The sequence below is a fragment of the Pogona vitticeps genome, chromosome 7, assembly GCF_051106095.1.
Source record: "Pogona vitticeps strain Pit_001003342236 chromosome 7, PviZW2.1, whole genome shotgun sequence".
NCBI lineage: Eukaryota > Metazoa > Chordata > Lepidosauria > Squamata > Agamidae > Pogona > Pogona vitticeps.
The window spans coordinates 5,433,758-5,445,932 of record NC_135789.1 but is presented as its reverse complement, the minus strand read 5'-3'; the positions used below and the strand labels follow the sequence as shown (position 1 = coordinate 5,445,932).

The 12,175-nt window shown below is 46.8% G+C and overlaps 1 protein-coding gene across 1 annotated transcript; it reads right to left on the bottom strand.

Annotated features, from left to right (window-relative positions):
• Positions 1-96: 96 nt before the first annotated feature.
• CALML6 (calmodulin like 6) lies at positions 97-6,625 on the bottom strand. The gene is made up of 5 exons (XM_072977637.2): positions 6,200-6,625; positions 4,351-4,525; positions 3,334-3,478; positions 1,648-1,748; positions 97-640 (listed from the first exon to the last, which is right to left on the bottom strand). Exons 1-5 carry the CDS (start codon positions 6,476-6,478, stop codon positions 594-596), a joined length of 747 nt encoding a protein of 248 aa, XP_072833738.2. The 5' UTR covers positions 6,479-6,625; the 3' UTR covers positions 97-593.
• Positions 6,626-12,175: the final 5,550 nt, after the last annotated feature.

The window sequence follows — 12,175 nt, the reverse complement described above, 5'->3', positions numbered from 1 at the left end:
CTAACATTCTTCACCGTCTCCCAATTCCCCTTTCTCTCTGCCCTCCCTTTTCTCTTGCACACGCTCAGAAAAGGATGACACGCAGGAAATAGAAAATGACTTCCATGCCGTTTAATGTTGTGACTCTTAAGCAAGGGTGAATTGTCCAGTTTCCAGGTCAGCTTCCCTCCCCAGTGGACCCCACCACGCCACTGCTCTTGGTTGGCTGCGGGTGGGAAAAAAGAGCGAGCGAGCCTGTCCCAAAGAACGGAGGATGATGGGATCTGTTGTGCTTTCTTTCGGCCCAGTTTTTCCTTGGCTGAGTCGCCGCTCCCCTGCAAGACTGGAGGATTCTCTTAAAGCCGCTGAAATCTGTACTGTTTGGAGGCAGGAAGAAGTGGGTCTCCCCTTTCCGTTCTCTGTGCTTCCACCGTCACGCCTTCGGGAGGCCGAGACGCGAGATCAATATTTAATTTCAGCTCCGTACACCAGAAGGCGTGGGCTATTTTTGGCTATTTACGTTTCATGGAGAAAAAGCAGGCGGAGGGGTGGGTGGAGGAAGGCGGTGGAAGAAGGGGGGGCCTGTATCCAGAATCCTTTTTTTCCACGAACCTTTACTGAGTCAGTTTGAAAGATTCGCCCGTCATCATGGCCACGAACTCTGAGGAAAGAGAAGCAAAGATCACATTTCCCCCCAAAAAGGGCCAAGACGGTCACGTCCCCTCCCTTCACCATTTCACATGTCTTTATCAAACCTGGTGGGTCCTAAACAGGCTGCCCTACTGTTCCCCATGAGCCACACCAGTTTGGTCACTGCCTGATGGGAGTTGTAGTCTTACGACTATCCGGGTTTGGGCAAAGCCAGGTTTAAAAGAACAGGCTACGTGTCCTTTTTAAAAAGATGGTATGAAGTGTGTACAATTTAAAAAGATGAATTATGCTGTGAAGCTGAAAACCTGTTCTATGCTGGCAAATACCTTCTGAGTTATGGCAGCCTGTGAATTAGCAACTAAATAGCTTCTGAGTTATGGCAGCCTGTGAATTAGCAACCGCCAAAGGGTCCTACTCGGTTCAGGTCTTGTAAACCCAAGGTTGTGGCTTCTTTTATTGAATCAGTCCATCTCACACCTGACCTTCCTCTTCTCCCGCTGCTTCCAGCAGTTCCCAGACTATCCCATCAATATGTTTATTTTCTCCTGCTTTTACTCACTGGGGGGGGGACAGAACCCCTAAATGTGTAGCCTGCATAATTAACTTGTAAACCGCCCAGAGAGTGCTTGAAGGGCTATGGGGCGGTATATAAGCAGCACGCTTTGCTTTAAACCAGGACTGCTGGAACAAAATGCTGTCTTGAATGACCCTAGTCTTTGCTCTCCAATTCAATGGAGCAGCTGAGTTTGAACTATTCAGTATCTCAGACTACATATCCCAGAATCCCCTCTTCAGCATGACCTGGCTGGCGTGTGTCTTAGAAATCCTGATCCTCTTGAAATCTGGAGATTTCTAGAGCACAGTTCAAGAAGGACACCACCAACCACCACCCCCAACGATGGGCGAGATCTCTCTCAAGGCGATGCGTCCAGGTTTCGTGGCACCGATGGCGAGATGCACAATTGGTTTGCAAAGTGGGTGTATGTGTGTCCCTCAAAGGATTTGCATTCCCAATACCTTCGTAATCTATGGTCCCATCTCCATCCTTGTCGGCTTCTTTCATCATGAGCTCGGCTTCCTGTTCGTTCAGCGGCTCTCCGGCATTCATCAGCACGTACCTAGAAGGCAGAAACGATCCCCTGCTGGTGTCTGTCTGTGCGGTCTGGTATACTGCCTTGGAACATGGAGGTTCCACTTAGGTCTCCTAGCAACAGCCGTACGCGTTGCCCTTTTCTATGTCCTACAGCCGACCCAGAGCAGGGCTCTGTTTGACTCCCACCCATCCACCCAGTAAAGGCAGCTCCCTGCTTGGGCGGGAGAAGAAGGCTGGGGTCCCATCAGTGGTCACGGATGCTCCAGCTAGGCTAGAAAAGTGCTCCACTGCAAGAGAAGTCTCCTTGGAAGTAAAATCCTCCTCGAGAGCAGGGGTCCCCTTGAGGGAAAGCTCTTCCTCCCAGGAAGACCAGCAGGCCAAATGCCTGCACCTGAGCGCTGGATGAGCAAAGCTATATAAGCCTCAGCTGGGGGAGCAGGAGTGGGTGGTTCTGACGGTGGCCTTTCTCTCCCTGTTCCTCATCTTGGTTTTGGTGCCGCCTGTCCTTTCTGGCTGACTCCAGCGGGGTTGTTTTGGGACTGCTTCGGACCTCTCCCTGTTGGGTTACCAAGATGTCTGGACTCCACATCTGCGCCTGGTTGACCTGACTCTCTGGTAGGACTCTTGCTTGTTGATTCCAAGGTCTTGGGAACCAGCCAGCCTCTCCCCATGGTTCCCAACCTTGGGGTCCCTGGATGTTCTTGGGTTAAAGCTCCCAGATGCCTTCACCATGAGCTGTGCTACCCAGGACTTCTGGGACTTGTAGTCCAAGTCCACCTGGGGACCCAAGGCTAGGCATCTCTGGAAGGCTGTGCCTCTTTTCCATGATATAACCTGCTTTCTGGCCTCCCAAATTAGGTTTGGAGTTCCTCCCTCTTGAGTTTTAGAGGGCTGAAGCTGCCGTATTTTTCCATGTATAAGACACCCCATGTATAAGATGCCCCCCACTTTTCTAATCCAAAATTAAGGAATCTAAGTGGGGCTTAGCAAGTGTAGGGGGAAAGGGATCAAAGCCCTGCAGGATTGCTTTGATCCCTGCTTTCCCCCTCCACTTGTTTTTGTTCTCTCCTTAGCTTACTTCCATGTATACGATGAACCTCAATTTTTAGTCTTAAGATTTTAGACAAAAGTATAGTCTTATACATGGAAAAATACGGTAAGTCACCTGCCGTAGGAGCTTTCAGCTAAAGGTGCTCGTATTTTTGATTACACTCTCTTGCCTTTGGTGCTGTGCAAGAATTGGGAACCTCCCTTTTTGGGGAATCAAATCCAACTCTTGGTCTAGAAGAGATTGCCCAGGCTTAACTACACAACGGAGGCCGAGTCGTAGCCCAGAGTCCAGGGACGTCTGCCCCCCCCCCAAGGTAAAGGTAAAGGTTCCCCTTGACAATTTTTGTCCAGTCGTGTTCGACTCTAGGGGCCAGTGCTCATCCCGCTCTTCAAGCCATAGAGCCAGCGTTTGTCCGAAGACAATCTTTCCGTGGTCACATGGCCAGTGTGATTTAGACACGGAACACTGTTTACCTTCCCACCGAGATGGTACCTATTTATCTACTCGCATTTGCATGCTTTCGAACCGCTAGGTAGATAGATTCAAGTTTCCTTCTTACTTCAACGTGTTCCACTCAATGTAGCCCTTGTGCTCCTTATCAAAGACTTTGAAGGCTGCCCGTAATTCTTCATCCTGGTTTTTTGCCTTCTCGTGGTAGATGCCCATCAACTCCAGGAATGCATCACAGTTGAAGGTGCCCTTATCTAAACGGTAAGTAAGAGAGGATGATGGAGAGAGAAGAGCGCCTTCATCTAGCTATCGGTTCCAGTTTGCATCTAGATATGAATGGCAGGTAGCCCGATTTTCTTCCCTTCTGGCAGCAAAATATACAGGGTGGGCAGCCCTCCACATATTTGGGTTTGCAACTCCCATCTACCTTGGCTAGCCTGCCCAGAGATGATGGGAGTTGTAGTCTAGGCCCTTTGGGAAGGATCCACCTTTTTTCAGCCAGAGGGCCAGCTTTCCTTTGCGAGACGTTAGAGACACATTCTCACAGTGGAAGATGGGCCATGGGGTTGTGTCGGAAGCATAAAGACCTCACCAAGTTATACCTCCAGCCTTCGGAAAGGTTATGTCCAACATGGTAGAATTAGGAAAATCACAACATAGAAATTGAAATGATGATGTCATAAGGAAGGGCCGGGGGCATTTTAAGGACATCCGGATGGGCAGATTCAACCCTGGGGCTTAAGGCTGGCCATCCCTCCTTGAACTGGTAAGGAACGGAGAGGGGTAAGAGATAATGATGGAACTCAGACCCAGAAGAATCTCATGGCTCCGGTTTTGCAGGAGGACGGAATCCACTCCAGGATTTAGTTCTGGCTTGGCAGCCAGCAGGACCTGATTGCTCAGCAGAAGCTCAATAGCTTGGGAGCAGCTGTTTTAAAGTTCAAGCTAAAAACCGGAGTGGATGCCCCATTCCCCGCAGAATCGGGCCACCACCTCCACTGCCCAGATCCAGACGTTATCGAAGCACACAAACCCTCCAAGATAACCATGCTCGTGAGCAGAACCCTAACCCTCAACCCTGCTCCGGGTCCCGGCACTCTCGGAAAACCCAGTCCCAAACTCTTACTGTTTTTATCAACATCCTTCGCCATGGAGGTCAGTTCTCTCTTGGTTGGGTTGATGCCGATCAAACTCATGAGCCGTTCCAGCTCGTCGGTTTTCACCAAGCCGTTCCCTTCTTCGTCAAACATCTCAAAGATCCCTTTGTACTCTGTGATCTGCTCGGGCATCAAGGCCTTACTCTGCAAGGGTTGAAGAAGGGGTTGATTCCATTTTTATTTTATTTTATTTTTTGGAATGGATGGGGAAAACCACTGAAAACTGAGAAATTGCGGATGGATGGTGTCATGGGGAATAGGAGATGGGGCTTCTAGAAAACCCCATTAAGCCAGCCGGAGACCCCAAGCTAGCTGGGAGATTCTGTCTGTTGATGTCAAAAAGAAGTAACTTTTCCCAGGTTTTAGAAATTCCCTGTGTAAATAAATCTTTTGACTTGGCCATACGTGAACATTTCAAGGTGTTTCACTTTGCCATTAGAGAAGATAAAGGCATGCAAAAGTGGTCAACATGGTGACCTCTGTATCGGACTCAGCCCAAGATTGGGGAAGATGGTAACTGTAGTCCAAAGCATACATGCATAACCTGCTGTCAGCTTGTGGGTCGATTTTGAGCAAATCTCTACCTGTCACTAGAGGGCAGTATTGCTCAGCTGAGGGCTCTTGCATTTTTAATAGGAATTTATCACCAAATTATAAAATATCTTCCCATTCTGGATGAATTTTTTTAAACTTTTGTGAACTTTGCTGTAGATTTTGCAATATCTGAAGTTTCAAATGGTGAATATTTCTAAAGAAAAACTTGTCTCAGCCTACACGTTTTTTTCTATTACTAGTTCTAAACTTCTCCAGAATTTCCAAAGTTGTTGTTCTGAGCCTCTTTAAGATCTTGCATCAATTTCCCTGCTGGTTTTCTTGGCATTCTCTCCTCTATCTATGCTTTTAGTTAGTCAACACAAGCAATACTCAGAAATGTTATTTAGTCTGTGTTTTAAGCCAAATTGACACTTCCTAAAACGTGGATCAGATTCAAGGTATCTTTCAGTTTACTACTTTTTCCAAATTTTGCAATATGGTTCTCTAACTGGAAAAAAAAAAAACAACCCGCTGCTAATTGTGTATACAGTTGAATTTATAGGATCAAATGTTTACAAAAGACATATTTAATTGCTGGATATCTCAGTGGTCAGGAGTTCGAGTCTTCACTGTGCCTCCTTGATGGGGGATGGAATTGATGACCCATGGGGTCCCTTCTAGCTCCACAGCTCTAAGGTTATTCTTTGAGGGATGCAGGAGCATGTTTTGTGGGCAATACAGTTGAACACACAGATCTAAAGGCAAATGTTCACCTATTGATGTGAAAATTGCAGTTTGATGCAGAAATGGAACAGGATGTGTCTAAATGGGATACCCCTGGACTGCAAGGAGATTGAGCCTATCCATCTGAAGGAAATCAACCCTGAGTGCTCACTGAAAGGACAGATCCTGAAGCTGAGGCTCCAGTTCTTTGGCCATATCATGAGAAGAGAAGACTCCCTGGAAAAGACACTGATGTTGGGAAAGTGTGAAGGCAAGAGGAGAAGGGGATGATAAAGGATGAGATGGATGGACAGTGTTATCGAAGCGACCAACATGAATTTGACCCAACTCCGGGAGGCAGTGGAAGACAGGAGGGCCTGGCGTGCTCTGGTCCATGGGGTCACAAAGAGTCGGACACGACTTAACGACTGAAGAACAAAAACTGGATACACACTAGAGACAGACCAATGTGTACACAACAGGGATAACACAAGGAAAAAGGCAAATATTGAGATCCTTTCATTCTTAAAGCATAAGAAAGGGTTGCTTTTCAAGACTCACCATTTTCTTGGTGTGCGCGCTGGTCTGCTTGGAGAAGACCCCTTTGAGCTTGCAAAGGATGGAGCTGGCCGAGTGGGTAGGCGAAGAAAACGACGCGCCTCCTTTTACAGCTAGGAAGAGAAAACTTAGCCTCCAAGGCCCAAGGGAGGGAGATTCTTGGCCACCTTTTATGGCCGTGAAGGTAGAGAGTCCTATTTTTGGAGGCCTCTTCGCTTCTTCACCCCTGGGCTGGTCCAAAAACGCCCTAAGCACCCAAACTAACATGGCACCCTTTCGCATTCCATGCCCGAAAGCCGACAGGGTTGGCAGTTGGGTTTTCCTCTTGCACCACAGAGGGCACCCACAAGCCCTCTAGAAGACGTCAAGTGCTAGGGAGCCCGGGGGCTTGATGGTGGCACGGACAGCTGTTGGGCTAATGCTAGCCCAGCCCAACAAACAGCCCCTACCTCAGTCACCAATGACCTGGTTTTGTCGGAATACTTTGGACTACAAAAAACCCCACCATCTTTGAATGTTGGCCATGCTGGGTAAGGCTGAGGCCCATCTAGTCCAGCTTCCTGTCTCTCACTGTGGCCCCACCAGATGCCTCGGGGAGCACATGATCTCCCTCCCCTGCATCTGACCTTTGGAGGTACCTTCCTTTTTAAGCCTGGAAATTATAGTACATCCCCCTCATGGCTGGAAACCAGCAATGGGCTTTTCCTCCAGGAATCTGTTCAATCTCCTTTTGAAGGCATCTCAGCCAGATGCCAATCACCCCATCCTGTGGCAAGGAGTTCCACATACTAACAGCACGCTGGGTCAAGAAATCTTTTCTTGGGTCTGTTCTCACCCTCCCAACACTCCATTGGAGTGGATGTCCCCTCATTCTGGTATTGCATGAGAGGGAAAAGAGCTTCCCTCTCTCCACTTGACCCATCCCCTGCATCGTTTACTTGCAGTAACGGGACCCCCAACAGACTTGCTGCTTCCACAGACCACCTGAGGGAGAGGGCAAAAGCTCTGAAATAGAGAGGAGGAACTTTCTCTGAAATCAGAGGCAGGGAAGGAATGATTGGTTAATGCTGTTAGTGATTGACAGTCACCCCAGCCCAGAGGGATCCCTCCCGGCCACACCTACTAAAAGGCAGCATGCGAGGTTGCAAAATTGCTGAAGTTTCCATCCTGGCCTAATACGGATTTGTCTGAATGGAGGCGCTTCCGCTCAGAATGTGGGATTTGGTCTTAACCCACTGCACAGCTCTCGTCATCCCCAGCCCGCGGCTGTTTATGCAACAAAAAGCATCATATCCATTGGTTTCCTCTGTTGTTGCATTATTTAGACACGGAGGACTCCAGCTGTAAAGAGGTTTTAGAGGAAAGGAAAGAGTGTGGAAGCAACAGCAGGGGCACAGCGTTCCACGCAGAGAAGGGGAGATTAGCCTAAAAATCTAAGCGTCTTTGGGAAGCGTTCTCTTCAGCTTCCAGTGAGCACAAAGCCCTGCTAATGGAGTGAAACGAGACCACGCTGGTGGTGCAAGCGTCAGCATTGTGTGAACGGTGATCTCCAGGAAGACATTCCCCCCCCCAAAAAATGGCAATTCTTGTGCAAGTAAAATACTCCCTTATTACTATGCTGATGCGGTGCAACGCTTCGTGGAAGCACAATTTTTACTAGAATCTGTCGAAGTCTGTTGCTAAAAGCAGTCATGTTAGCTTCCTGTCTGATCTGTTCAACTGTAAGTAACTGAAACATTTTATTCTTTGTCCTACTAATGTCCCTGAGTGTGCGGCTGAGACTGCAAGTGCCAGTTAAGGAGAAAAGGGGGTGGACTAAATGGGGGAACTAGAAGCTGTTCTGCTCTGGGTATTCCTCCATTTTTTGCTGCACAGGTAGAGGAATTTAACCAGAAACTGAACACTCTGCAATTTTTCCTCCCTCTTCCAAGCCGTCCAATCTTTCCTGGTCTTCTTCATTTTGAGAACTCGAGAGGAAGGAATCGGGGAAGAGCTGCGGCAGAGTGCGGTAGAGTATGATTGCTAGAATAGATGATAGAGCAATTGTAAAATATGCCATAAAATCTCTAATGCAAGGAGAGAAAGATGCAGGGAACACCAAAACTGATGCTGAAAAAACAGGTGTTAGAAACGCTGTCAGTTTGAGGAAAACAAATCAAATGGAGTTTAAAAAATGCCGCTTCCAAGCTGTTTACTCCTCTCTAAGAAAGAGAAATGAGGGGTGTTCAGAGTTTGGAAATATTTCCTTGAGGAACGCCCGTTCCCAAAATCCCCAGACAGCCTCATTGGGGCCAGGCTGGGGAGAAGGTGCTGAGAACGAGACCCACCCACCCTTCCAAAAAAAATTCCCTCCAAGACAACATGGGAGTAAACTCAGTAGCTATTCATAGCCGAGCACTTTGGATACCCTTGATGGTGTTCTAAATGCATTTCTCCCCCCTGAGGTCGCCCCCTTATTTGGTGCGCGACTCGAAAAGCCTCGGCTCTGGGGAGTTGCCCCAGAAATCCTTGCGGGCCAACCCGGACAGGTGCTTTACTGCCACCGTGTCGTTTTAATTTCCTCTTTTTAGTCATGAGAGAAAGACACTCGGCCGCTGGATTTCTGAATAGATCCAGGCAGAGAAACCGTTTGGGGGTTGGTTTGTTTTTTAAATGGTAACCCCCCCCCCAAAAAAAACACACACAGCCAGCAAGAATACGGGCCTTCAAAATGAATAAATGAATCCTTACTTCCTGATAGAGTTAAGTTTCCATCTTGTAGACGGGGGGAATGCTCTGGATGTAGAATATCGTAGCAAAGCTTTGAAAAAAGGTGTCCCATGACGTTCTTGTGGCCTGGGTGGTCAACTACGAGCTGAGCCATTCTACTCTTCGGCAAGGTGTGAGCTAAATGAAGGGTCTTTACTCAAAGAATGCTCGCCAGTGGTTTACTCAACATGCTGAAGATAAATGACATGGCTGACCACATGTGTGCGTGTTTGTGCCACTGAACTCTCTCCTGGAATGCAAGCTGTTTGCTGTCTTTATAAAGGACAAGAATGAGGGTCTAAGGAAATGCCCCCAAATTTGGGAACAGACCGGAAAATGGGTGGGGAAGGTGGCTAATATTTTGGAAACTGAAGCTAGGTTTTGAGATGATCTTGTTATTGTTAATAGGCCATTAAGTCACCACCAACGTATAGTGACTCTAGGCATGAGCGATCTCTAAAATGTTTTGATCTGCTCAGCTCTTGCAAAGTCAAGGCTGTGGTTTCCTTTAGGCAGTCCGTCCATCTCATATTTGATCTTCCTCTTTTCCTGCTGCCTTCCACCTTTCCCAGCATGAGGGTCTTTTTCTGGAGAATCCTGCCTTCTCATGATGTAGGACAGCCTCGCTTCAACAGTTTTGCCTCCAGAGAGAGAGAGTTCAGGCTTGATTTGTTCTAGGTTTGTCTTTCTGCCAGTCCAGGTTATTCCCAAATCTCTCCTCCAGGACCAAAATGGTCCCCCCAAAAAAAGAACAATCACATGAATTTGAATAGCAAAACAGAGATGTGTGTAAAGTTCTAGGGACGGATGCACAAAGATGAGAGGGGTGTAAGCCAGCTTAGCAGCCATGCATGTGAAATGGGACAGGATGAACTCCCAACCTCAGGTTCCCCAACCATAGACCTAAACCATTGAGCTATCCACCAGTTAAATATGTGTTTTGGACAAATTTGATCTTATAAATTCAAGTGTACACACACACACACACACACACACTGCAGTGTTGTTGTTTTCAGTTGAAGGACCAGATCCCAAAATTTGGAGACATGAGAAACCAGAAAGATACCTTGCCTTTGATTCAGGTTGGCTCTACTTTCATGAGGCACAGTGGGGAATTGAACTCCGCGGCTGAGACCCAAACCAATATGTTCCCACCCGCCCACCCAATTCTGCTCTACTTTATTCCCGACACATGGCTATATTTGGCCGTGTTCTGCTTCTCATGCAAGCCACCAACATACAACACCTTCTCGTTTGCTTCAAACCACGGATGCTGTTCTTGCATCCAGCGCCAGGGGTGGAGAGAAAGAGAATGTGTGCATGTATGTATGCTGTTTGGTTTGTATTACTATTTTGCTTTTAGATGCTGGTATTCAACCTCTGCTCTTCCTTTTAATTCCTTCTGAGATGCCAACCTTTGGAATTAAGTCTTTAGCATCTCCCTGCTGGCAAAGTCTGATCTGTCTGGCAAACCCACCCCAAAACCATCCTCTGGCTGTTCCATTTTTCGGCCGAGAGAGGTACCTGCATAAAATTGCAGTGTGGGTAGAAATGGTTGGTGCAGGAACACACAAACAGACACACACACACACAAGCAGACTCCCTACAAGCTTGCAGGCTAAAAATAGCTCCCTTTTGCTGTTTCTACACAGTCAAGTCTCCTCCGTGTGCTTTGAGTTCAGCTGGCTAGAGAGACACACTCCGCTAGAGTTTTAAAACAAGCCAGGATGTAAACATCAACCTTCTGGATGTTTCCTTCTGAAATGGGCTGCCCCCATGCAGAGCAGCGTGAGTGTTTGAAATTTTAAAGCCACATTTATATCTCTGGAATAAAGCGGCTACAGCAGCCCGATGCAGCCTGAAGGGTTGACGACGACGATTTATTTATTTCATTCGTTCACACATTCGTTCAACCCAGCGACAGCTCTCCTGGATGAGACCCACCGTGGGTAAAGATTCAAATTAGAGAGAGAGAGATAAAACCACAACTGATGAATATTTAAGACCTAACTGATAAAAAAAATCTACCCACGGTATATCAAAGATGCCACAACTAAGAGCTCTAAAATTTAAAATCACAGATCACACGCATGTAAAATTAACAAAGGTCTAAAATCACAGATTGAGGAGCGTCTGCTAAAAATGAAAGCAAGCATGGCAGATGAGCAGCTGAAAGACCAATAAAACACTTGCTTCTTTCCAGAAAAGACGTACATACATATATTTAAAAAACTAGTATGTGAAAGGTAAAGGTTTGAGGGGTGACTAGATTTCCAATGGAACAATATCCAGTAAATAAGGACATGAATTTGACCCAACTCCAGGAGGCAGTGGAAAACAGGGCCTGGCGTAGTCTGGTCCATGGGGTCACGAAGAGCCGGACAAGACTAAACAACAACAAAATAAGGTACCACCAAGAAAAAGGGTCTGGTGGAATAGAGTTTGGAAGTTACCTATAATTTTACCTGTAGTTACTTAAAAAAGATTTTTTTAAAGCCGTTAGAGCATTTGGAAGTTACATTTACAATGAGCAAACAACAAAGCAAAGTGTTGTCTGTTACCGTCAACAGAACAGATGTACGGAGAGGTGGATTTTGGTGAAAGAGTTGAACAGAATGAGACATGGCAGAGACTCTGATGCTTTTAAAAAGAATCACTTCTATAAAGTTTCAGCCCTGGAAAAAACTCATTTGGGACAGACATATGGATGGAGGGCAGGCTTGCTGTCAAGTGAAACTTAAATCAAAACGGGGACTCAGCACCAACTGGACTGTCCCCCCCCCCCCAGTGACTTGGTCTCAAATCATGACTCAGAAACCCACCCACCCCTCCCTTTTCTCCTGGGGGGAAAAGCTTGTTTTTAATAGAGACTCAGACTTGGGACCAAAGACTCAGACTTGGGACTTAAGACTCAAAAACTTGAGAGCATGATGGATGGATATTGGGGGAAACTCACAACTCCGCTGTAGGGAAACGTGGTGACATTCAGTAACGTCAGCCCTACTCATACACATCTAAATCATAATTTTGCCTGTGTGATTCTGTGGTGGAATTCTTTCACTCCTTGCTTTTATTCTGTCTTTCCTTTATTTATTGGTGTGGTTCTTTTCCGCCACACATTTTATGATTTATTTTCAGTGCTGGACACACAGTGTTGTTGGTTTTTTTTTTTTTTAACACAGCAAGGTAGGCTACAGAGGTGATTTAAAAAACTAAGAAGTCAATATGACC